Source organism: Coenobita brevimanus, chromosome 108 (genome assembly GCF_032717465.1).
Source record: "Coenobita brevimanus isolate Jiangsu-jjx chromosome 108, ASM3271746v2, whole genome shotgun sequence".
NCBI lineage: Eukaryota > Metazoa > Arthropoda > Malacostraca > Decapoda > Coenobitidae > Coenobita > Coenobita brevimanus.
Window position 1 is genome coordinate 15,954,864 of NC_137061.1, and position 26,022 is coordinate 15,980,885.

The 26,022-nt window shown below is 41.5% G+C and overlaps 1 protein-coding gene across 1 annotated transcript; it reads left to right on the plus strand.

Annotated features, from left to right (window-relative positions):
• The first annotated feature begins 1,516 nt into the window (after positions 1-1,516).
• LOC145416889 (uncharacterized) lies at positions 1,517-25,097 on the plus strand. Its single transcript, XM_080285755.1, has 5 exons — positions 1,517-1,554; positions 16,942-17,042; positions 19,156-19,214; positions 24,059-24,168; positions 24,648-25,097. Exons 1-5 carry the CDS (start codon positions 1,543-1,545, stop codon positions 24,867-24,869), a joined length of 504 nt encoding a protein of 167 aa, XP_080141881.1. The 5' UTR covers positions 1,517-1,542; the 3' UTR covers positions 24,870-25,097.
• Positions 25,098-26,022: the final 925 nt, after the last annotated feature.

Below are 26,022 nucleotides of genomic sequence, written 5' to 3' on the forward strand. Positions count from 1 at the left end.
TCTTACATACACAGTTTATGCTTAAAATACTCGTAGGTTGTGAATACAGTGGGAGAAAAGTGAAGATTAATAAACAGCGGTGAAGAGTAACAAAAACTGAAGACTGTGAAGGGAAGAGTGAAAAGTGAACAATAATGGAGAAGCGAGGAGAGAAGAAAGGGTGAAGAAAAGTGAAGAGTGAGAAGTGACGAGTGAAAAGCGAGGAAGAACAAAGAGTGAAGAATGAAGAGCATGGCGTGGTGAGTGAAGAGTATCCGCATACCTGACTGGGGATTCACTGTGGATGGTTTTTGTGTGTGACTGAGCAACCCATCCCAACACACTCTGACCTTTACCATACATCTGCCCCACCCCACCCTTGACACCACCCCATCCCACCTCACCCCACCCCACCATCATCCCTAACTCCATCTCTTACATTAGCAACCCATACCTTACCCCAACTCACACCATTCCTCACTTCACCCTACTCCACAAAACTCAACACCTCATATCACCCCTCTCACTAGCACAGCCCCGTCCCACCCACCCATTACCACCCGACCCCACACATATTTCCATCCCATGCAGCCCCACCCCACCCCACCCCTTCCCATACCGTGCTACCCCACCCAGCCTCACATTTCACACCTTCCCATCCCGTCCCACCCCAGCCCTCACTCCATCCCCCGTCTGACACTTCCATCATTTATTAAAACTTTCAACCATTTCCTCCTCTCTCAGCATTACACATTTTCTGAGTCGCTCACGAATATCCTAATAATTCTTCAGAATCGCCGGATATGTTAAAATAATTTGGCATAACCTGTGGATGAAGAGTCATACCTCTTACAAAAACCTCCCTTTGACGTCTTCAAGATGCGCACGTCATGCACTGTACAAAACGTGTTTTTAATTTTCCTTATTTCGTTCTCTACTCACTTCATTCACTTACGAGAAATTAAATAACATACATATTATCGAACTGTTAGATATGTTAGAATCGCTTGGCATAACTGCTGGGATAAAGGTCCTTCATTTTCTGTAGAAGTTATAAAATCCACCATATGACGTCTTCAGAGATGCGTACACTATGTATAAGACCAGCTTTTAACTATTTCATCCTCTCTCAGTATGATCTCTTTGACTGTGGCCTTATACTAGTGATCAAACAACACTTTGGAATTGCTTAGAATATTAGAATCGCCTGACATAGGTGCTGGGAGAATATTCAAACCGTATATAAAAACCCCCGTGTGACTTCCTCATAGATCTTAGGCCATATTTAACCAACTATAATTATTTCCTCATCAATACACACTATTAATCATCATATCCTCGCTCAAAACTAATAAATAACACTAGCATTGTTAGACAGAATAAGAATTGCCCTGAGTAACGCGTGGAAGAAGACTCTAATCACTCATAAAAACCCCCGTGTAACATCTTCAATGAAGCTCAGGCGGGTGCGTACAAAAAGCATTCTGGTTTCCCGGTGTGGCTATAAAAGGAGCGAGACGTGCGGTGGGCTGGTACAGGAAGCCGTGCACACACACTTACACCATGAAGATCCTGGTGAGTACGAGAGAGGGGAGAGAGTTAGAATAGTTGCTTATTCAAAGTCTTGCCGAAACTGTGGTGTCTTCTAAAACATTTCCATATCTAGGTTTTTTTTTTTTTTTTTTTTTTTTTTTGAACAATTTACGACACTGGAAAATCAAGAAACACTGATTCCGAGGCAAAAGTCTTCTCTGTCATTAAGCTTTGCCTGTCATTAAGGCAAACTTTTTGCCGAGTCAATTTTCAAGATTAAGAGCTGCAATAGTCTAGTTTTCTTCCAGGTCCCGAGCTGTTATGAGCAGTACAGTGAACATGGATAAGAGGGAAACAAACTTCGTCCAGCAGTCTGACCATCACGTGTAGTACAGCTTTTGTTATAAGTCAGTGGAGATTAAGTCAGAGAAGATGTGTGACCATGAACTGCTTTTATTTGTAGGACTGACTAAAGTGTAGTTGTAAAGACGATGAAATTCACAAATATTCTCACGGATAGGTCTTTTATAATTTGTATTTCCTTCCCCTGTTCATCTTTATTAAAAGAAAGAAAGAAAGAAAGAAAGAAAAGGAAAATGCAGAATCATCCCATGCTGTTCTTCCTTCAGAGCCAAATCTTAGTCATGATTTTTACCTGCGGCGAAGACGACAGGTCCATAAGTGGTACACGTGGGAAATTTTTTTCTCTCCAAGGAAAGCTCGAATACCTGCTCTGGAAGAGCTCAGCGATTTTAATACGAAATACAAAGTTGCTTAGCTTGAAATTTTGAGCTGAATTAACATGTCACCTGTTGCGTCAGCTGACTCAGCAGTTTGTCAGGCGATTTTCATATTCAGCTATAAAAAGGCATTTTAGTGACTTTCTTATGAAATTCAGATTTGGTCAGCTTGAAATTTTGAGTTAATTTGACATAGATGTTGCATTAGCAGATCTGTGATGACCGTCTCTTCTCGTTTTTTGTACGAAAGACGATACACCGAGAGTACCGAGTTTACCCAATGTTGTAAAAAAAAAATCTTAATCATCGTTTTATTACAGGAAAAACAAAAAGAGGGTGTGAAAAGAAGGTAATATATGATCCCTGAAGCTCGGCCAGTCATTTCTAAGCAGCTGAATGAAATTGTTTATAAATCTATCTGTCTACTTGTATACCTAGGCTGCTTTCCCCCAAAAAAGGGGGGATAGGAAAAGGGTTAAGGGACGTTTGCATAACAACTGACGTCCTTATTGACGCTTGTGGAGTTGATAGGCATTATTTCTTCATTGTAGTATTTACATCTTTCAGCCCAGTAACGTATTATAATCTAAATAATGCAGTAGCCTTGTATCCCAGGACAATGGGTGAATAACCAGCCACGGGCTCCAAGAGCAAGAGATGAGCATCACGGCTAAGCGCTTGACGGCGTCTGCCCGATCCTGTACCTTCATTCGTGATGCTATCAGACGACTTTATTCAATTTACGAGAACATGCTATAAAAGGAGAGGTTAATGCATGGTACAGCCAACTCCTCCTACTCGAAAAATCTCTTAAATTGAATAAAATCGTCTGGTGGCAGCAGGAATAAGACCAAGGATACGACACTCGACTGAAGGCGAAGCGAGATTCCGATTTATTTGTTACTGTACTCATTTCACTTTCATACCATCATTATCACCATCATCCAGCTCTCCATTCTTACCTAAGAATGGGGTGAGGCAGGGTCCAGAGAGCAAGAAAAGCCTGATAGAAGAAAGTAACCAATACTCTGGCCAGTTAAATGGGTCACACGCTCACTCACTCATCATTTAAGCCTCCGGAGACCTAGCTTCACCCCGCAGACATAGATGGCCACATTACACCGACACGCTCCATGCCACCCTGTCAGACTATTACTGCTGGCCGCCACTGCCTCACGAGTCACGGACACAGACATGGTGACGACAGTGTGGAACATAAATACTGATTCACTTTCACCACAAAAATAACGAGACAGAGGAGGATGACTTTGGAAATCCACTTCGAAGCGTAAAAAACTTTTCAGATTATTATGTAAAGTGTTCATAACTATTCGCAAAAAATATAAATAAATAAACAGTGATGCCATATTCCACCACTGTACATATTCTAGAATGTTGGAGAGGGACTCCACGTGGTGGCACTTATAACTGGCGGCTCCACTGTCCGGCTAAACAAACGTCTCTTAACTCCTTCCGTATCCCCCTGATGGAGGAATATAGGAGGGAGGGGGCAGCATCAGCCTGTAGGCCACTGGGTTCACATCCAGATGAGTCTGGGATTACTACTGCTGTTACTACTAGCATTATCTACTGTGGATCATAAGGTCTGTGAAATGCAGCTGAGCATTATTCGAAGGTGTTAATCATGAGTGATCGGATGTGTGGTCCATTTCACTAGATACTAAATAGTTCTTCTACTTAGTGCCTTTATGTTCCTGTCCCTGGATCCCTCCCACCCTTTGTGTCAGTGAGGAATAGCGCTGGGCTGCTGCTGCTGATGATGATGATGACTGGCGAGATCTCGTTGGAGGCCTTATTCTAAGTGGCACTGGACGATTCGTAGCACATCCACCGTAGCGATTTACTTTGCCTATCTTAATGTTCTCTTGCATGCTGCTTTTTGCTTAATATCGATTCAAGTTGCTTCAATAACACACGATGGTAATGAAGGATATATTGCACGGAATAAGTAGCTCAGTAGGAGGTGTTACGAAATCTCCAAAGCCACCCACAGTACTGCCTTGACTTTGACCGGCCGTACCTGATCCACTGGTGCTTCTCCCGCGGTTCTTGTACTTCCGGTGCTGTCTGAGATGATGATACATTCATGTCAGGTGCGAACGTCCAGTAAAATAATTTGTTGATTTGTAAACGTATCGAGTCAATCCTTTCAGTCCGGTGACGTGTTTTATTTATTTATTCTTACTCTCATCAGTCGATTTTATTCAGCTTAGGAGAAACTTCTCGAACTGGAAGGGTTAAATAAAGCCTTCCTTAACCTGTTCACTATGAGATTTTTTCCTAAGTTAAAATCACCTTAAAATAGCACGTGTAAGATGGGAAAATACGTCACTGGATTGAAGGGGTTATATAAGGTAGCTTTACAGTATTTTACCACCATGTATGGGTCGCAGGGTTGGCATGGGGAGCTCCTCGGGTACCTTCCCACTTACCCGCCCGGCCCGGGTTTTAAGTTTGAAAAACCAGGTCGGGTAATTAAGAAAATAATAGTAAATAAATAATTAATTAATTATATGCATATACATACATACACACACAAAGTGCGGTTCCAGTCTCAAGTTCTAATGCCAGTGCTCCAGGCAGCCCTATTCAGAGCTTCCTCACTTGTCAGGTTTTTTCAATTCAAGATCAGATCGTATAGTCTGATCCCACGTCTTTCTAGGTCTAGCCCTTGGTGCAGCTCCCTCCACGTTCACCGACTTTCATCTTTTCACCCAGCATAGTTCATCCATCCTCTCCACATACCCAAACCAACCAAGCTTGCTTGTGCGCATCTCATCGTTGATACTCTTGATACCTAACCGTCTCCTCAGTTCTTCATTTGATATCCTATCTTGCAATTTGGTCCCACACATCTATCTCACAATTCTCATCTCATTACATTCCATTCTGTTTATACCATCTGCTTTGACAGGCCACGTTTCTGAGGTATATGTCATTGCGTTTCTAACACATGAAGCGTACACCTTTCCCTTCAAGGGGAGTGGGAGTCTTCTCATGGTTAGAATTGGCAGCAGTTCTCAGGACTTTCCCCAGCCACATCATTCTGGCGATAGTGGCGGCCTTGGCTCCACCACCGGCAAAGATGGTATCTCCAAGGTAGCAAAACTTGTCCACCATCTCCAGTGTCTCATTGCCAAAGTTCACACTCTCAAGCAGGTCATTCAGCACAAGCTCACCCATGCATACTACACATACAGATTTCTCAACTTAATTAACTAAAATAAAAAATAGCTGGCCAGCATACACAAATAATACATTTCTTATTTACAGATTTAATTTGAAAATAAAACACTACCCCTGGGGGTAGGGATTTTTTTCAAGAATACTCCCCCAGTATCCCTGCTTGTCGTAAAAGGCGACTAAAAGGGTTGGCGGAGGGTTAGTGCCCCTTCCCGGAGAACAACTAACTAAAAAAACAAACAAGAAGCCTCGGACAAGGACTGACCTAACGATGACGACCCGGGACCGGACAAAGGACTTAGTAATGGCTACATGGAATGTAAGAGGGACAAATGATGAGGTGAAAGAGAGAGAGATTGTCCAGGTGCTTGAGGGTGCGAAAGTGGATATATGTGGAATAGCTAAAACAAAATGGAGAGGAGAAAGTGTGAGAGAATGGGAGTATGGATGGGGTATATGTGCAGGAGTAGGGGAGAATGAGAGGGCAAAGGAAGAAGTATGTATAGTTGTGAGTAAAAGATGGAAGAAGAGCATAAGACAGTATGGATCAGTTGGGTCATGGATTGTGTGGGTAAAGTTGAAAGTTGGAATACAAATGTGGGCGATTGTGTGTGTGTATGGGCCAACGCAAGATCGTGCTAGCAGAGTGAGAGAAGAGTTCTGGACAAATGTGCATGTGTGCATGGAAAAGTTTGGAAGGAATGAGAGAGTGTTTTTGATCGGTGATATGAATGGTAAAGTTGGGAATGTGAAGGTGGATGGAATAGTTGGTGAGTGGGGTGTGCCTGCTGAGATAGATGAGAATGGGAGTGCGTTAGTGGACATTTGTGCTGGGAGGGGGTTGGTGATAGCCAATACTCTCTTCAGGCATAAAATGATCCACAGGTATACGTGGCGAGTGATGAGAAGGGTGGGTGGTAAACTGAATGAAAGGAAGGCAATGATTGATTATGTGTGTGTGGATGAAAGGATGCGAAGATGTGTAATGGATGCAAGAGCTTATAGAGGTTGGGGGAGTGGACATTCTGACCACTACTTAGTGGTGGCCAGAATTAGGATTCAAGTAAGATGGAGGAATAGAAGAAGGGAAAGACGAGAGGAAGGAGTAGTTGCAAGGAGAGTGGAAAGGCTACAAGAGGATGAGAAAAAGGCAGAGTATAAGAGAGAAGTGGAGGAACGATTGGGCAAATATGAATTGGAGCTGATGAGAGACGTGGAAGGTGTGTGTAGGATATTTACAGAAGAAATATGTGCAAGCATGTGATGTGATGTGTGGAAGGAAGAGAAGACGGAGGGGAGTGCAAGGAACAGTGTGGTGGACTGAAGAGGTGAGACAGGGTGTGGTACAAAAGAAGAAAGCATACAATGAATGGATGAGAAATAGGGGCGTGGAAGAAGTTGAGAAGCGGAAGAGGGAGTTATATGTGGAAAGAAAGAGAGAGGTGAAAAGATTAGTAAGAGAGAGTAAAAAGAGAGTTGACGAGGAATTTGGAAGGAATTTGAGTGTAAAGTGGAGGGACTGTAAGAAAATGTTCTAGAAAGAGGTGAAAAGAGTAAGACAGGGTGGAAGTGAAGTTAGCAGGGGAGTGAAAGATAAAAATGGTAGATTATTAGTGGAGAAGGGAGAAAAAGTGAGCAGATGGAGAGAACACTTTAAGGAATTGTTGAACATAGAGGATGGAAGTAATGTGAGTATAAGTGGCTGGGGAATGGCTGGGAGAAGGAGGGAGGTGAGAAGACAGGAAGAAATCAGTAGGATAGAAGTTGTGGAAGCAATGAAGAAAGTTAAATCGGGGAAAGCCCCAGGAATTGATGGAGTGTGTGGTGAAATGCTGAAGCATGGGGGTGAGATAGTAGTAGAATGGATGTGGAAGATGTGCAGATTGGCCTGGGAGGAAGGTAGAGTCCCAGAGGATTGGAAGTCAGGTATAATTATTCCCTTGTACAAAGGAAAAGGGGAAAAAGAAGTGTGTGGTAATCATAGGGACATTTGTCTTCTTAGTATAATAGGAAAAGTGTATGGTAGGATACTTATTAACAGAGTGTTACATAGCCTATGATTTCATCATCCTTTGTATAATTCTAACGTACAGTATGCTGCATGTTTGATCACGATTCGCCTCGTGGCTTCCATAGTGACCAGGCTTGCGTGTTCTACCTCACTCCCCCCTTCTCCCCCTTATAGTAGAGTTAGTCGTTCTTTCTGTTGTTCAGAGCAGGACTGTCAACTCTTTGTCCCCTATGGCTTCATATGCGTGTCCTTCTTACAAGTTGAATTAAGCTCTGCCGGCCCCTATATAATGAGCTCAGTCTCTGCATAATTGCCACTTAGATCTACTCCTCATTTTGTTCACATCTCTGTCCTCCCCTGTATAGTGTATTATTATTGTGAATGCTCAGGAAGTCTCCAACCATTTAGCTGCTGTATAATTTGAGTATAAGTGTTATTACCATTTTTCTTGTACTGTGTAGCCTGAGGCGTAAATTCGCAGGTCTGGTAAGGTTTTTGTGATTCATGTAAAGTTTTTAATGTCAGCCAGAATTAATAATAATTTGTATCTGTAATAATATTATATCTTCCTTTAACTGAGTATTATCCGGTTTTCTCATTTATCAGGGCTGACTTAGATAAATTTGCTTTTGCTAAATTCATGTTAATAGAGGCTATTGCAGTTAACCATATATGTAACCTGTTTTGCCATTACATTATCCTTATGAATCCTGAATGTTTAGTTGTTAGTTTGAGCATTAAACTTTAACTTGTAATTTTACCTAACTCTTTTGTTTTGAACCTGGAACTTTGCGGGACAGTAGTGATTTTAGTATTCTCACTTGAAGTGTTCATTATCTCTCTCTGTTCCATAACATAAATTTGGCGACCTCTTATCAGGATATTCAGGATATTATCATAAGGATATTGCTTGGTATTTTGTGACTGTGATTTATTCATGATGTCTACTATTACTACTCTTGATGAAGCCAAAGATTTTTTGTCAACTGTGCAAACAGTGTGTGATGTAGAAAACAGAACAAAGAATGAACTTAAGCTTGTTGCTCAACAATTGGGAGTTGCTGTTCGCTCTCATCATTTTAAAGATCAAATTGTTGACATGATTAATAAAAGCTTGTTTAATGTAACTCCTCCAGATGAGCAAACGCAGATTGAAATAGCTAAGTTACAGCTAGCCCTGCACGAGGCTCGTGCTAAGGAGGCTGAGTTTCAGGCTCGTGCTAAGGAGGCTGAGTTACAGGCTCGTGCTAAGGAGGCTGAATTTCAGGCACGTGCTATGGAGGCTGAGTCTCAGGCTCGTATTCAGGAGGCACAGGCACAGGCTCAGGCACAAATTGACCTTGCTAGGATTCAGGCAGACCATGATTATCGCATGAAACAAAGTGGAACTGGATCATCTAGCTCTGATGATTTTGATGTGGCTAAAAATGTTAAACTTGTCCCTCCTTTTAATGAATCTGATTTAACAAAGTATTTTCAGTTGTTTGAGAGGGTAGCTACAGGTTTTAATTGGCCCAAAAAGTATTGGCCAGTATTCCTTCAAACTGTTCTCACCGGTAAAGCTGAAGTAACTTATGCATCTTTGCCTCAGGATCAATCTGATAATTATGATGTAGTTAAGAGCTTGATTCTTAAGGCCTATGAGCTTGTTCCTGAAGCCTATAGAGTAAAATTTAGGACAACTTATAAGGAAGATAAGCAATCCCATGTTGAGCATGCAAAAATCAAAGAAGATCTGTTAGAGCAGTGGTTAAATTCTAAGAATGTAAATTCTGATTTTGATAAATTTAAGCACATGATTTTGCTGGAGGACTTCAAAAGGTGTATTAATAAAGATGTAAGCCTATATCTTGATGAGAAAAGAATAGATAATTTGTCTGATGCTGCAGTTTTAGCTGATGAATATGTTCTCACTCACAAGAGATATTCTAAAGAAAAAAGGAAAGCTGAGAGTAAGTACGTTGCCTCTACTCAGAGTACAGGTAACAGGAGAGAGAGTAAAGATGATGTTTCTCAGGAAGTAAATGCCAGCTCCACTTCTAGATTTCAGAAAAGTAAATGTACTTAGTGTAGTAAGCTTGGTCATACTACGGAGAAATGTTTCAGGAGACAGCGTGATGTGAACAAAAAGGAGTCTTTAAATATTCAGTCAATTGGTCTAGTGTCCACCCTTGAGAGTTCCCAGAATTCTTTAACCGAGTTAACTGAACCTGCTTTGAGGGGTAAATTAAATTCTCATGATGAAGCTCCTCTTTTGAGCAGAAACGTGGGTGACACTCTCAAGAGTTCATGTGCTAATTTCCTGTCTGACGGTTTTGTCAGTCCTCTGGACAGTAATGACAGGAAATCAGTTAAAATATATCGTGATACAGGTGCTTGCCAATCCCTTATGCTGACCAGTGTTCTAGGGTCTAATGTTAATTCCTCTAATGAAACTGTAATCTTACAAGGTGTAGGGAATAATTACTTCTCTGTCCCTCTGTGCAGAGTGAATTTAGAGTCTGGTTTTGTTAATGGTTCCGTTATGGTTGGGTTGGTTGAGACACTCCCAATATCAGGTGTAACTTTCTTACTTGGAAATGATATTGGTGGAAGTCAAGTGTGTCCAGCTCCTCAGTTGTCTAGTAAGCCAGTGGCTGCGACCCAGGATTGTGATGTCCCTGATGTGTTCTCTGCATGTGCTGTCACTAGGGCTAAGTCTAAAGTTACTGGTGACTTAGAGGATAATGATGCTGATGATGTTATCCTAGCTGACACTTTTCTTGCTAATTTGGACCACTCACCAGATGAGGCAGTACCCCGTAGTGTTGATAATTTGTCTCGTCAAGAGTTGGTTGAGTTGCAGGTTGCTGACCCTGAGTTGAAAGGTCTAGCTAACTCTGCTTGCAGTGAGGAAGAGTCAGCTGGTGCTTCTACTGGTTATTATATAAAGTCAGGAGTACTTATGAGAAAGTGGAGACCCCCAACAGCATCAGCTGACTGTGAATGGGAGGTTGTACATCAAGTTGTCATCCCTCGTGTTTGTAGGCAGGATATCATTAGAGCGGCTCATGATTCCAGTTTGGCAGGACACCTTGGAGTGAGGAAGACTGTGGCACACATTTTGAAACACTTCTACTGGCCAGGTATCTTCAGAGATGTTTCCTGGTATTGTAAGTCTTGTCACACCTGTCAAGTTGTGAGGAAGTTGCACGAAAAGGTTGCAGCTCTAGTTCCCATTCCTCCTTTTGAGGCGCCATTCACCCGTGTGTTGGTGGATATTGTGGGCCCTCTTCCTAAGACTTCTTCAGGATTTTCTTATGTGTTGACCCTGATTGATATGGCTACTCGTTATCGTGAAGCCATTCCACTTAGAAATATCTCAGCAAAGAACGTGGTTAAGGAAATGCTAGGGTTCTTCACAAAGTTTGGTCTGCCCAAGGAGGTACAGTCAGACCGGGGAAGAAATTTCATGTCAAATGTTTTCAAGCAGTCTCTGAAAGAGTTGGGCATCACCCAGATCACGTCTTCAGCTTACCATCCCCAGACTCATGGAGCGTTGGAGAGATATCATCAAACACTCAAATTGATGCTCAAGAAATACTGTTTGGAACATCAGAAAGACTGGGATAAAGGTCTTCCATTTGTTGTATTTGCCGCAAGAGAATCTCCAAATGAATCACTGGGCTTCTCACCTTTTGAACTACTGTTTGGCCATGAAGTAAGAGGACCTCTTAAGTTACTCAAGGAATGCTGGCTGTCGGAGGAAGATGACGTCAACCTGCTGGAGTATGTGATGAAGTTCAAAGAACGGTTGTCCACTGCTTTACAGATGGTGAGAGAGAATTTAGGAGCTGCTCAGGAGAAGATGAAGACTTGGTATGATAATAAGTCCAGGTTACACCACTTTCAGCCAGGAGATCAGGTTTTGATTCTGCTACCGGTGCATGGGCAACCTCTTCAAGCCAAGTTTAGTGGTCCTTATTTCGTGGAGAAGAAACTCAGTGATGTCAACTATGTCATCGCCACACCAGATCGTAGAAAGAACAAGCAACTTTGTCACATCAACATGCTAAATTTATATCACAGGTGGGATGAAAATAACCCAGTCTGCACTGTAGCTGTTCCACCCGAGTCTGCAAGTGAAGTTTTCCCATGCAGTATGAGCCTGAATGATAGTTTGGGGAAGAATCCTGATATCATGAATGATCTCCAGACTAAGCTTTCTCATCTAGCTCCCGAGGAAAGGCAGGAGTTTTCGGCATTACTGCAGGAGTACCCGCAAGTGTTCCGTGCCACTCCAGGAAGAACCACTGTGTTGATGCATGATGGCGATGTTGGAGACGCAAAGCCAATTAAACTGCCTCCTTACCGTGTTAACCCAGTGAAAGTTCCTCTGATCCAGAAGGAGCTTAGCTACCTGTTGGACCACAAGATGATTGAGCCCTGTCAGAGCAAGTGGAGTTCTCCTGTCACTCTAGTCTCTAAGCCAGGTGGGTCACAGCAGCTTTGCATCTACTACAGACATGTTAATCAGATAACCAAAACAGACACTTACCATCTCCCTCGCGTGGAAGATTGCATAGACAAGATCGGAAAGGCTAGGTACATAAGTAAGTCTGATTTGTTAAAGGGATACTGGCAAGTACCTATGACTGAACGTGCTAGGGAGATCTCATGTTTTGTAACACTAAGAAAGAGTTTTGCATGTTCTGTAATGCCATATGGTATGAAGAATGCACCAGCCACATTTCAGAAGCTCATGAATGTTGTAACAGAGGGTTTGGCAGGGTGTGTTGTTTATATTGATGATGTATTAATCTTCAGTGACAACTGGAAAGATCTCCTATGCCATGTCAGCAAATTTCTTGAGTGTTTGGTTCAGGCTAATCTTGTAGCTAATTTATCAAAGTGTGAGTTTGGTCAAGCTAAAGTTCAGTACCTTGGGTACGTAATTGGTGATGGACACGTTGCACCACCAGGAGCTAAGGTTCAGGTTATACGTGATCTTCCCAGACCTAAAAGTAGGAAAGAGCTACAAAGATTTTTGGGAATGGTAGATTATTACAGGAGATTTGTTCTTAACTTTTCAATTCTTGTATCACCACTTATAGACCTACTGAAAAAGGGAGTTAAATTTGTCTGGACCGATAACTGTGAATCCTCTTTCAATAAACTTAAAGCTATCCTATTAAGTCAGCCAGTGCTCGCTACTCCAAATTTTGCTAAGCCTTTTAAGATGGCTGTTGATGCAAGTGATACAGGGGCTGGGGCTGTTTTGCTGCAAGAGGATGATCAAGGTATTGAACACCTTGTATCTTATTACTGTAAGAAGTTCACTCCACCTCAAAAGAACTACTCAACTATTGAGAAAGAGCTTTTGGCCTTGATTTTGGGTTTACAGCATTTTTCATTTTATTTGTGTTCTGGTTTTGACCCCATAGTCATTTATACCGATCATAACCCACTGAAATTCCTTAGTAAGTTTAAAGATAAAAATCAGAGATTGACAAGATGGAGTCTACTTCTTCAGGAGTATTCATTAGACATACAACATGTCAAGGGGAAAGAAAATGTTATTGCAGATTGCCTATCTAGACTTTAGACAGATTGTTTTAGAGTAATAAGAAATTTCCTTTGTAAATTTCTTTTTCTTTGTGGGGAGGTGTTACATAGCCTATGATTTCATCATCCTTTGTATAATTCTAACGTACAGTATGCTGCATGTTTGATTACGATTTGCCTCGTGGCTTCCATAGTGACCAGGCTTGCGTGTTCTACCTCACTCCCCCCTTCTCCTCCTTATAGTAGAGTAAGTCGTTCTTTCTGTTGTTCAGAGCAGGACTGTCAACTCTTTGTCCCCTATGGCTTCATATGCGTGTCCTTCTTACAAGTTGAATTAAGCTCTGCCGGCCTCTATATAATGAGCTCAGTGTCTGCATTAATTGCCACTTAGATCTACTCCTCATTTTGTTCACATCTCTGTCCTCCCCTGTATAGTGTATTATTATTGTGAGTGCTCAGGAAGTCTCCAACCATCTAGCTGCTGTATAATTTGAGTATAAATGTTGTTACCATTTTTCTTGTACTGTGTAGCCTGAGGCGTTAATTCGCAGGTCTGGTAAGGTTTTTGTGATTCATGTAAAGTTTTTAATGTCAGCCAGAATAATAATATTTTGTATCTAATAATATTATATCTTCCTTTAACTGAGTATTATCCGGTTTTCTCATTTATCAGGGCTGACTTAGATAAATTTGCTTTTGCTAAATTCATGTTAATAGAGGCTATTGCAGTTAACCATATATGTAACCTGTTTTGCCATTACATTATCCTTATGAGTCCTGAATGTTTAGTTGTTAGTTTGAGCATTAAACTTTAACTTGTAATTTTACCTAACTCTTTTGTTTTGAACCTGGAACTTTGCGGGACAGTAGTGATTTTAGTATTCTCCCTTGAAGTGTTCATTATCTCTCTCTGTTCCGTAACAAGAGTTAGAGAAAGAACAGAGAAATTAGTTGTAGAAGAACAGGGAGGCTTTCGGAAGGGAAGAGGTTGTGTAGATCAGATATTCATTCTTAGATCTTTAGTGGAAAAGTTTCTAGAAAAGTGAAAGAAGTTGTATGCGGCTTTCATGGATTTGGAGAAAGCATATGACAGGGTGGATAGACAAGGATTGTGGAAAGTATTAAGAATATATGGAGTAGATGGGAAATTGTTGAATGCTGTGAAGAGTATGTACGATGATGCGAAGGCTGCAGTGGGTGTGGATGGTGAACTAAGTGAATTTTTCTCTTTGAAAGTTGGGTTGAAACAGGGATGTGTCATGTCTCCATGGTTGTTCAATCTGTACATGGATGGGGTAATAAAAGAGGTACAAGGTACGGTAGTGGATGTTGGAGTGGCCCTGGTGAGAGAGGATAGTGTTTGGAAACTCCCTATACTGTTGTTTGCAGATGATACTGTCTTGTTGAGTGAAGACGAAGGGGAGCTGCAAGGCTTGGTGGATGAGTTTGGGAGAGTGTGTAAGAAACGGAATCTAAAGGTGAATGCAGGGAAGAGTAAAGTGATTGTCTTTGAGAGAGGTGAAGTCAGTGAATGTACAGCGAGGTTGGGTGGTGAGGAATTGGAAAATGTGAGTACGTTTAAGTACTTGGGTAGTGTGATGAGTAAGGATGGAGGTTTGGAGGGTGAAGTGCATGAAAGGGTACAGCAGGGAAGAAAGGTTGCTGGTTCTTTGAAAGCAGTGATAAGAAACAGGGAAGTGAGCATGGAAGTGAAAAAGTTACTACATGAGAGTATTGTGATACCAACTCTAACGTATGGAAGTGAAGCTTGGACGTTGTTGGAAGGACACAAGTCAAGAGTGAGAGCAGTGGAAATGAGTTATTTAAGAGGAGCCTGTAGAGTCACATGGAGAGACAGGCTGACGAATGAGGATATAAAGGAGCGTTGGGGTGTGGATGTGGATGTGATAGGAAGCGTTATGAGGAACACACTGAGGTGGTTTGGCCATGTGGAGAGGCTGGAGGGTGAAAGACTGACGAAGAGAGTGTATGTGAGTGAGATGGAAGGGGGAAGAGGGAGGGTGAGGCCGAGGATGAGACGGAGGGATGGAGTGGAGAGGTGTATGAGAGAGGGGGGTGTGAGTTGGGAGCAGGGCAGTGAAATGGCGGGGGACAGGGCGACTTGGAGGCGATTTGTTTGTGGCCACCCCAAACGGGATTGAGGCGTCTGGCAATAGATAGAACTTATTTTAAAAAACTTTACCCATAAGACTGACTATTAATTAACTAAAATTAAAAACAGCATGCCAGCATACACAAATAATACATTTCTTATTTACAGATTTAATTTGAAAATTTATAAAACACTAACTTAATATAATAATTTAAGGCTGAATATTTTATACAATCAAAACAATTTGCTGAGCATAAAGGTAATTTTTTCACAAGTTTCTTGCCAGTAAATTGTAAAAATTGCATAATATGCTGTGTGTGTGTGTGTGTGTGTGTGTGTGTGTGTGTGTGTGTATCTTAATATGTTATCGATGTACAGTGCTTTTTAACATTTTATGGCACTATACATTTTGCTAGTGCATTATTTCATTATGCTTACAACACAATGCACACTGAAATTTTATTTCAGAATCTGTAAATTAATATATAGTTTGTGTCTTGCAATAAACAGATTAAATTGGTATTCATAACTACTATACTTATGGTAATGTACTCATATATTCATCTTTGAAGCTTAACAATTGGTTTTAGCAGCACAGTACACAGTTAGTCCATTATTTTGTTATGGCACAGTCAAATACTATATAGAAAAATATAGCAAACTGAAATGTTAACTTCAACAACTGTAAATTAATGTCAGCAGCCTTGGTTTCATCATTTTTGTACTACGTTTTTCAATTTGTAGTCCACTATTGAAAGAAATTACAGTATGGTAGGTTACTCTGCCATTAACTGTATTTTGTACAATATATCATTTAAAAGAAATAAAAATATTTATTCTATAAGATCTCAAGGTTTGTAAAAATCCTGGGTTTTATCCAGATTTTAATATAAAAAAACTTTTTTTTTTATATAAAATCCGAGCGGGTTGGGTAGGAAAAAAAAAAATGTTAATCTTGATGGGCTGTGTTCTTGTCAGTCAGGAGGCTGTTGAGCAGCTCTTCCTTGGTGATTTATTGGTTTATTACACCCTACTATTCGCTTCTTTGTTACATATGTCATTATAATACCGATATAAATTGCACGAACGGTAAACAAGATGATATTAATGCTATTTGATTTTGAGAATAGTCTGTTGAAGGTCAGAGTTACAGGGCAAAGTATAATATTTGGCCCTGGTGGGTGAAGGTGCTGCACTCTGTGAGTGTCCTTTCTTGATGTAATTGTTAATATCATTATTATTACTATTTCGCCTCCCTCTGGCAATGATCACTAGAAGCAATACTTTTCAACGTGTGTACCTCCGTATATTTTTTACCTGTAGTCACACTATGGATTTGGTCCCAGGCTACAATGAGAGCACCCTCACGGCTCACCTTCATACCGGCTGGGGACGGAAGTATCTGACCAGCTGGCAGGGGCTGGCCTCCAAGTTGTGCGTTGTTGTTTTTGTCATTGTTCTACCTGTGCCCTACAGGGTTAAAGCCTGGGAGTTTATTTTTTATTTTTTCGGGGGTGGGGGGATTCTGAAAGTTTCTTTCACCCCCTGGCAAGTTCAGTGAGCCCCAGGCAGGGTTGGACAGAGGAGTGAGCTGGGGGCGACGTCTTCCGGGCAGGTCATTTATATAAATATGTATCACTGCTTTCTATGAAACTTGAATAAAACTATACAGGGTTGCAATCACTGACTTTTGACCAAATTTTGCACGCTGGGTTATGTATGAACCGGTCATACACCTTGTTATATATTCATATTTATTCATTTATTCATTCATTTAGGTAACGTATGTGGAATAATGCAGTGTTAAATCCTCACAGATTGTTGTTGCTGCTGTGCTGTCTGGGTGCACAGGCAAGCCACTGGACGACTTCTTTCTCAGCGTGCCAGCTGGTGATGGCCAGTACGTCCTTAAACAGGAGTAAGTACGGCAGGCACAGGCACCCAGCGCTTCATTCATATAACTTCCTGAAGCCTAAGTTATGTATAGAAGTGACTCGATAAACGTTTGTCTTAACTTGTGCAGCTACCAAAAATTTCACAGTCAAATTAGAGTGAATATTAAAGTACTGTTTGGTGGGAAGTCAGAGAAGTTTCACATGATTAAAATAAAGCCATGATATCCAACTGCACTGCGTTTATAGGGTAAGGTAAGGGTCGTGTTTTGGCGGCATTGGAGACTTCGTAATACATACTGAATTCCCCAGCTGTAAAATCTTTGCATCTGAGGCCTTAACATTCTCTACTCTGTTATTTTTGTCACTTCCATGGCGAAAAAACTTCCATTAAAAAAATACAAGAGAATAATAGGGTGTAATGTGCAAAACAAATCAATAAGGAAGATGTGTTACGAAACTTCAGAAGCCACTTACAGTACGGCCCTGAACCAAGCACAGCCTTAAATTTCACTTTGAAACTGAGGACGGTATTCTATGTGGCAGTTATTGTTTTGTAGCATTTCTTTCTTAGCGATTTATGTGGGATATTAAACCTTTTGATATTCCCGCACCATCCTAAGGCAAACTATGTCGATATCAGATGCATACAAAAAAAGTAGTTGTGCAATTTTTTCGTGTGCATTCACAGAAACGTGGACAACTGCAAACCCAATACTACAATGTGTTTGACAATTTCGTTGATATCCATACACTCAGTATCCCCTGTATCTAATTATTTTTACTTTTGGGGGGGACTGACCTCCCAAGATTCACGGGGGGGGGGGTTTCAAGCACCTCAAATATCGCATTACGAATTAGAGTCCATTGTGCAACATATACTAAGATGCCAAAGCCATGTCGTGCTTCCTATCACTGTTTTTTGACAATTTTTAATATGGTGAGGGGCTAACCCACTAAAGGTGATGGATGGAAAGTTATATGTAGTGGAAGACCCCCCCTGATGTGATAGGGCATATTATATGATGCAGGTTCGAGAGATGCAACTTTAGGTTTTGGTTTCATGTCGATATAACGAAACTGAAAGGAGTTATGGCGACGAAACGATATTTTTGTACATTTTTATTTTTTCCTTTTTTGGGCCTGGAGCCTGGGCATTGACCCAATCTGACCTAAAATTTAATCAGGTGATCAGTTCATAGCCCACCATCGCTGTAATTTTAGTTAAAATAGCACAGCACTTTTCGAATAACGTTAACAGACAGACAGACAAACAGACAAACCGAGTGAGAACAACATCCGTCCTCGAGCCCCTCTGGGAGGGGAAGGGTGATAAAGAAGGGAACCCCTGGGTAGGGATCTATGAGCTTCACTACCATCAGCCGAAAGGCGAAGGGCAGTAGGCTTGGTACCCTTCCAGCACGATCCCTCACTCAGGAGCCCTGGGAGGTGATGGGATAATGCTGTTAATATTGACTGAAGGATTGAGTGGCCGGAGCCGTGAAGGAATCATCTGTTATGTAAATAGGAAGAATGTGATGATGATTAATCAATTTAACTATAAATATCGTCGTTCTTAGCGTACACGGTAGCTGTTTATACGTCATATAAAAAAAATATGTGGCAACTCGCCAGTGTGTCGCCGTCAGAATCATGGTAACGGTTCTTATTACACCATGAAGTGAAATAAACGTGCAACTTACCTTTTCAGTGAAAACAGAACCGTAATAGCCGGAGGCCAAGGTTGCCATACTCATCCTTAAGGAGTTATTATTGGGAAATAGTTGTAACTGCCGTCATTATCACAAACTGAACATTACTCGCCGGTCATTATTATCTCACTAAATCAGCCAAAACTTGTTAACTTTTTCAATTCAGGTTTAAACAAGCATTCATTTCAAGCTTCACCTACATTTATATCACTATCCCATGTCGGTGTTGACTGTCATTTGTGCAAAATGCGATACTTAAAAAAAAGAATCTTTTACTTCTCTCCACCATCTTTACCGGATCAGTTGTTTACCCGAGCACGGGACGCTTTTTTTTTTTTTTTTTTTTTTTTTTGAAGTGTGTGTGTGTGTGTGTGTGTGTGTGTGTGTGTGTGTGTGTGTGTGTTACTAACGTTCACCAATTTTGCAGCAAATCCTACGAACGAGGTGTCTTGGAAACGGACTGGTCACTCGAGTATGTCAGGCCCTGTAAGTATACTGTATATTAGTATCTATCAACCCATCTATTTAGATCTTTTCATCTATCAATCTTTTTACCGCTGTCTTTATGTCTATCTACCAATCTGTCTGCCTGTCTACCTGTCTCTGTCTCTAGTATCAATCAATCTATATCCATCTATGTATCATCCGTGTCTATCTGCATATCTTTATCTGTTATATACCTACCTGTTTATCAGTTTATCTGTCTAACTGTTTTCTGTCTACAGACCTGTATGTAAGTCAATCCATATGTCTACCATGTCTGCTGAAGTAGTTTGTCTTTATTATTATTATTATTTTTTTTCTATTAACCATGTATTGTTTGACATTGCATCCTGTGGCCCGTGGCCTCGACTAAAAAGAAACTGTGTCTGTCCCTACTCAGTAACGTCCTCTTGCCACGACACACCACTACCCTCCAATACATTCCCTGGCACAATGTCTTCACGGTGTATTCTTCTAGTATACTTGTTTCATTCTAACTCAGCCAAAATTGCCATCACTCCATGTAAAGGACTGAGCGGTGACAAGAAATTAAAACTAGAATGCTAGTCACGAAGCAGTGCCTAGCCAAGGATGTGAAGTCATAGTATTGTCTCATTCTGCCCCTGAGCTACGTCAAACAAGCTGTTATAGGACGAAAAACTAGGCCATGTTAGTGTGACTGTACTATAGAAAAGAATATAGACAGCCAAATAATATCAGCAAAACTAAATTGCCGTTTGTCCCTTCATTACGATGACGTCTTTTTTATTCTCTTCTCGCCACCTCCAGACGATTTTAGTTCAGCTTAACATCTGCCATAACGAAGCTATTTTCCTCTTGAGTCATGTGACGTGCTTTGTCGACATTCTTGCTGCCTTCAGACGATTTTATTCAGCTTGGGGGGACCTCTTGCAGTGAAGGGTTTAATGTTAGCCCTCCAGTGTGAAAAAATCTCCCCTTAGCTGAAGAAAATCGGCAGGTGGTTGCGAGAATGTGAAAAAAGGCGATTAATGACAAGTACGTTTTATTGAATATAGAGAATGAAAGTAATGCAAGTATAAGTGGCTGGGGAGTGGGTGGGAGAAGTGATGTGAGAAGAGAGGAAGAAATCAGTAGGATGGAAGTTGTGGAAGCAATGAAGAAAGTTAAAATGGGGAATGCTGTAGGAATTGATGGAGTGTGTGGTGAAACGCTGAAGCATGGGGGAGAGATAGTAGTAGAATGGATGTGGAAGATGTGCAGACTGGCCTGGGAGGGAGATAGAGTCCCGGAGGGTTGAAAGTCAGGTATAATTATTCCCCTGTACAAAGGAAAAGGGGAAAAAGAAGTGTGTGGTAATCATAGGAGCATTTGTCTTCTTAGTGTAATAGGAAAAGTATATGGTAGGATACTTATTGACAGAGTTAGGGAAATAACAGAGGAATTAGTTGGAGAAGAACAAGGAGGTTTTAGAAAGGGAAAAGGTTGTGTAGATCAGATATTCATTCTTAGATCTTTAGTGGAAGAAGTTTCTAGAGAAGGGAAAGAAAGTTGTATGCGGCTTTCATGGATTTGGAGAAAGCATATGACAAGGTGGATAGACAAGGACTGTGGAAAGTATTAAGAATATATGGGGTAGATGGGAAGTTGTTAAAGGCAGTGAAGAGTATGTATGAGGGTGTTAAGGCTGCAGTGCGTGTGGATAGTGAACTGAGTGAATTTTTCTATTTGAAGGTCGGATTGAAACAAGGATGTGTCATGTCTCCATGGTTGTTCAATCTGTATGTGGATGGGATTATGAAAGAGATGTAACGTAGGGCAGTGGATGTTGGAGCGACCCTAGTAAGAGAGGGCAGTGTTTGGAAGTTACCTGTACTGTTGTTTGCAGATGATACTGTGTTGTTAAGTGAAGACGAAGGGGAGCTGCAAGGCTTCGTGAATGAGTTTGGGAGAGTGTGTAAGAAACGAAATCTAAAGGTGAATGTAGGGAGGAGTTAAGTTATGGTCTGCGAGAGAAAGGAAGTCAGTGAATGTACAATACGGTTGGATGAGGAGGAAATGGAAAATGTGAGTGCGTTTAAGTATTTGGGTAGTGTGACGAGTAAGGATGGAAGTTTAGAGGGTGAAGTGCTTGAAAGGGTGCAACAGGGAAGAAAGGTTGCTGGTTCCTTGAAAGCAGTGATGAGAAACAGGGATGGTGAACATGGAAGTGAAAAAGCTACTATATGACAGTATTGTGATACCAACTCTAACGTATGGAAGTGAAGCTTGGACCTTGTTGGAGGTACAGAAGTCAAGAGTGAGAGCAGTGGAGATGAGTTATTTGAGAGGAGCATGTGGAGTCACATGGAGAGATAGACTGACAAATGCGGAAGTGAAGGAGTGTTGTGGTGTGGATGTGGATGTGATAGGAAACGTTAGGAGAAACACACGGAGGTGGTTTGGACATTTAGAGAGGATGGAGAGCGAGAGACTGACGAGACTGACGAGGAGAGCGTATGTGAGTGAGGTGGAGGGAGGAGGAGGCCAAGGATGAGATGAAGGGATGGAGTGGAGAGGTATATGAGAGAGGGGTGTGTGAGCTGGGAGCAGGGCAGTGAAATGGCGGGGGACGGGGCGACATGGAGGAGGATTGTTTGTGGCCACCCTTTACGGGATTAAGGCGCCTGGCAATAGATAGATAGACGTTTAGACTGTGTATGGGAGGGGGGTAATGAAGACAGTGAAAACAATGATGATGACTACAATGACGGTGTGGTTCTGTTAAAGATCCTAATGAAGACAGTGAAAACAATGATGATGACGACAATAACGGTGTGGTTTTGTTGATGATGCTAATGAAGACAGTGAAAACAATAATGACGATGACTGTGGTTTTGTTGATGATCCAAATGAAGACAATGAAAACAATGATAATGGCCATGACGGTGTGGTTCTGTTAATGATCCTAATGAAGACAATGAAAACAATGATAATGGCCATGACGGTGTGGTTTTGTTGATGATGCTAATGACGATAATAACGAGAGGAATGATGGCGGTGGGGACCGTAGTGATAACAACAATAATAAATAATAATAATAATAATAATAATAATAATAATAATAATAATAATAATAATAATCTATCTATATACCTAGGCTGCTTCCCCCAAGGAAAGGGAGGTAGCCGAGACAGGACGACACACTCCCCATTTACTCATCCATTCAAACACATTCATTCGCATCTTAGCCCCAAGGGGAGAACGGACAGATCCTCACCGCACCACAGCGCACAAGGGTCAACTGCGCAATGCAATCATTGACATCCGCAGCAGGGCCCGACAGCAAAGCTGGTTTACCCCTGCCACATTATAACAGACTCATCCCCTTACCCGCACCTGACCTGACTAGCTGATCAGACCAAATGCGGGAGAATATCCCCTCAGGGCTGCATCATCACTTATTCATTCACAATTTCTCTCCACTTATTTCTGTCGCGCACAGCCACTCTTCCTTGCTCAACAGACATCCCTCTCACATCCAGCGCTCTCTTCACACTGCCCATCCATCCTATTCATGGTCTTCCTCTCAGCCTTACACCTCTCACATCAGATCTAGTTATCTTTTTCACCAATCGCTCATTATCCATTCTCCCCATATGCCCAAACCATCACAACACCCTCTGCTCAACTCTACCAGCCATCTCCCGAACAACTCCAGTTCTCCTTCGCACTTCATCATTTCGCACCCGATCCATACTCGTCACTCCGCACATACTCCTCAGACACTTCATCTCCATTACATTCAAACTTTTCCTCTCTGCTACACCCATATTCCATGTTTCAGCCCCATATAATGCAGTCGGTACCACAACACCCTCATACAGCCTTCTCTTTACATCCATTCTAAGCGAACGACATCTAAACACTTTTTTCATTCCTCCCAGCACCTTTCCTACTTCATTTATTCTAAACTTCACTTCTGCATCTATTCTTCCATCCACAGCAACATGTGACCCTAGATATTTAAAACACTCTACCTCCTCAAGCAACTCACCATTCAAAACTATATTCATCCCCCTACCATCTATCAACCTCGTACACTTCATCACTTTACTCTTATTCTCATTTACTTTCAATTTCCTCCTTTCACACACCCTTCCAAACTCCTCTACCAACTGACCTCAATCTCTCCTCTGAATCAGCCACCAGTGCAGTATCATCTACAAACAGCAGCTGCTTCAGATTCCACTCTCCACCATCAACATTCACCAGACTCAGACCTCCACCTAAAACTCTTGCATTCACCCCCCTTACAACACCATCCATGTAAATATTAAGCAACCAAGGCGACATCACACATCCCTGTCGCAGCCCCACTCTCACAGGAAACCAGTCACTCACAGCATTTCCCACTCTTACACACGCTCTACTATTTACATAAAAACTTTTCACCCCTTTTAGTAACCTACCATCAAGTCCATACAATCTTAAAACAGTCCACAAAGCCTCCCTATCAATTCTATCATACGCTTTCTCTAAATCCATAAATGCCCAAAACACATCCTTGCCTTTCGCTAAATACTTTTCACACACTTGTCTCACAGCAAACACCTGATCCACGCATCCCCTCCCTCTCCTAAAGCCACACTGCTCATCACCAATCACTCCCTCTGTACCCTCTCTAACCCTCATAATTAACACTCTACAATACACCTTACCTACAACACTCAACAGACTTATACCCCTAAAGCTAGTACATAATAATAATAGTAATAATAATAATAATAATAATAACAATAATAATAATAATGATAATAATAATAATAATAATAATAAAGGCGTTGATGCTATTGATGATGACGCTAATGATGATGGTACTGATACAGATGGAGGAGCGAGGGGAACGACCAGGGCAGGAGCTGTAGCAGGTACCAGGTACTTGCCCTTCACCAGCTCTGAGAAAGTAAAGTTCCATCTCTACAACCAAGGAACTAAGGTAAAGTCTCTCTCTCTCTCTCTCTCTCTCTCTCTCTCTCTCTCTCTTTAATTCCTATCATTATTTTTATCGTCTTCCTAACTGGGATCAGGTAGTCCTATCCTACAGTGCTGTCACTCTTTATCTTTTATCTATACTGTTATCTTCCACGGTTATAACAGCGAGTGATGGATTTGTGGACTATTTTGTTTGTTGTCCTACTCTTATGCTTTCCTCTCCTTGCATCCCACTTATTTAGTAGAAACAATGATGATGATGATTAACATAAGGGCAATCAGTATTTTTAAAATAATAATAGTAGTAGTAGTTGTAGTAGTAGTAATAATAACAATAATAATAATAATAAATAATATTTATAATCATAGCAATAATGAATTATGAGGATGCTAACGGTACTTATAATAACTACGATAATATTGCTGGTGATGATAATAAAGATGCTGCTTTAGATAATAACAGTAATGATGATGAACTCCCAGGGCGCTCCACACAGCGTCCGCGTGAGGGCGCTCTCTGACGCGCTAAATACCGGCCTAGTGGACCTGTCAGACCACTACCTGCTGCGCCACCTGAACGCCAAGGGGAGTCCCAAGCTGCTTGATGGACAGTACTACGTGGACGCCTCGGGGGAACTGTATTACCAGCCCAAGCAGGGGGGTCAGGCTGGCGGAGCTGGGAGTGTGACGGCTAAGAAGAAATAGACTTTGTGTTCCATTTTACTGTGATTCTTATCCCTTTCAACCTTCCATCCGAGGACGGCATTCTAAGTCTATTCTTGCTTTTTTCAGACGATTTCAATTGGCTAAGGAACGCAGCCAGGTTGTGAAGGTGGTAATGAAGGCTGTATCAGACACACGCAGTTTGAAAAAGTCTCTGTTCAATTGAATAAATTCGTATGAGATTAGAAAGAATGAAATTAAATACGTCACCGGGTGGAAGAGTTTTTGCATGACATAATTTCTACTACATTCCTGCTACTACCACTGTTTTGTTTTCTTTCAAATTAACAGACGTTTAGTAGCGAAGTAGGCCAACGGAGGCTGCCTGTATATCTAACATCGCCATTTCAAAAAGTCTCTCCTAAGTTGAGCAAAATCGTTTGGTGTAGCAAGAATACGGTAAGAAATGCGTCAGGTGGATCAAGGGGTCAACTGAGATTTGCTTCTAACCCTTTCAGCCCAAAACGTCTTTCACAAACTGAAGAAAATCGTGTGGCCTAAGTCAGGTTAATAAAAAATATGCCTTGGGCTGAAAGGATTGATTTCCAAAGACTCTCTCTCTCTCTCTCTCTCTCTCTCTCTCTCTCTCTCTCAAGTAATAAGTCTCCAGATAGATCCCTCCCCCCATTTTTTCCCCGAAACCCCATTCTCCTATTCTCTTGGTTATAATCCCCTGTTGTTAGTTGGTGTAGGTGAAGTAGCAAGATGTATACGTAAACTATAGCTGTGGTAGTGTCAACAATCAGTGAGGCTTTACTGGTGTGTGTGCATTGGTGTGGGAATGTGTGGGTATAGTCCATCGTCTGGGCATTACTTCACCCTATGACCCAGCCTGCTTTCTCTCAACTGAATTAAATCATCGGACATAGCTGGATATTACACAGATATTCATTCTACACCAAAATGTTAAAATCAAGACAATTTTAAACATTTTTTTATATGATGGGTTTCTCTGACGTGGAAAAAAGTCTGACAACAAAAAAAAGGTAAAAAGTCTTGTGTTAGCCGGAATATAATATATAATTTCGTATTTCGTGGCCAAAGGGATCTCCGAGCGAGTGTGAAGCGTGCTGTAGTTGTGTAGGCTTCAGCGTTTCAGTACCATAGCGTCCATTAGGTCTTATTCTTTCTATCC

What these genes read in the sequence shown, in the direction of transcription:
- LOC145416889 (XM_080285755.1), top strand. An exon ending in ACTCGAGTATGTCAGGCCCT is followed by an intron (nt 19,215 to 24,058) that starts GTAAGTATACTG and finishes GTACTGATACAG; the next exon opens with ATGGAGGAGCGAGGGGAACG. An exon ending in TCTACAACCAAGGAACTAAG is followed by an intron (nt 24,169 to 24,647) that starts GTAAAGTCTCTC and finishes ATGAACTCCCAG; the next exon opens with GGCGCTCCACACAGCGTCCG.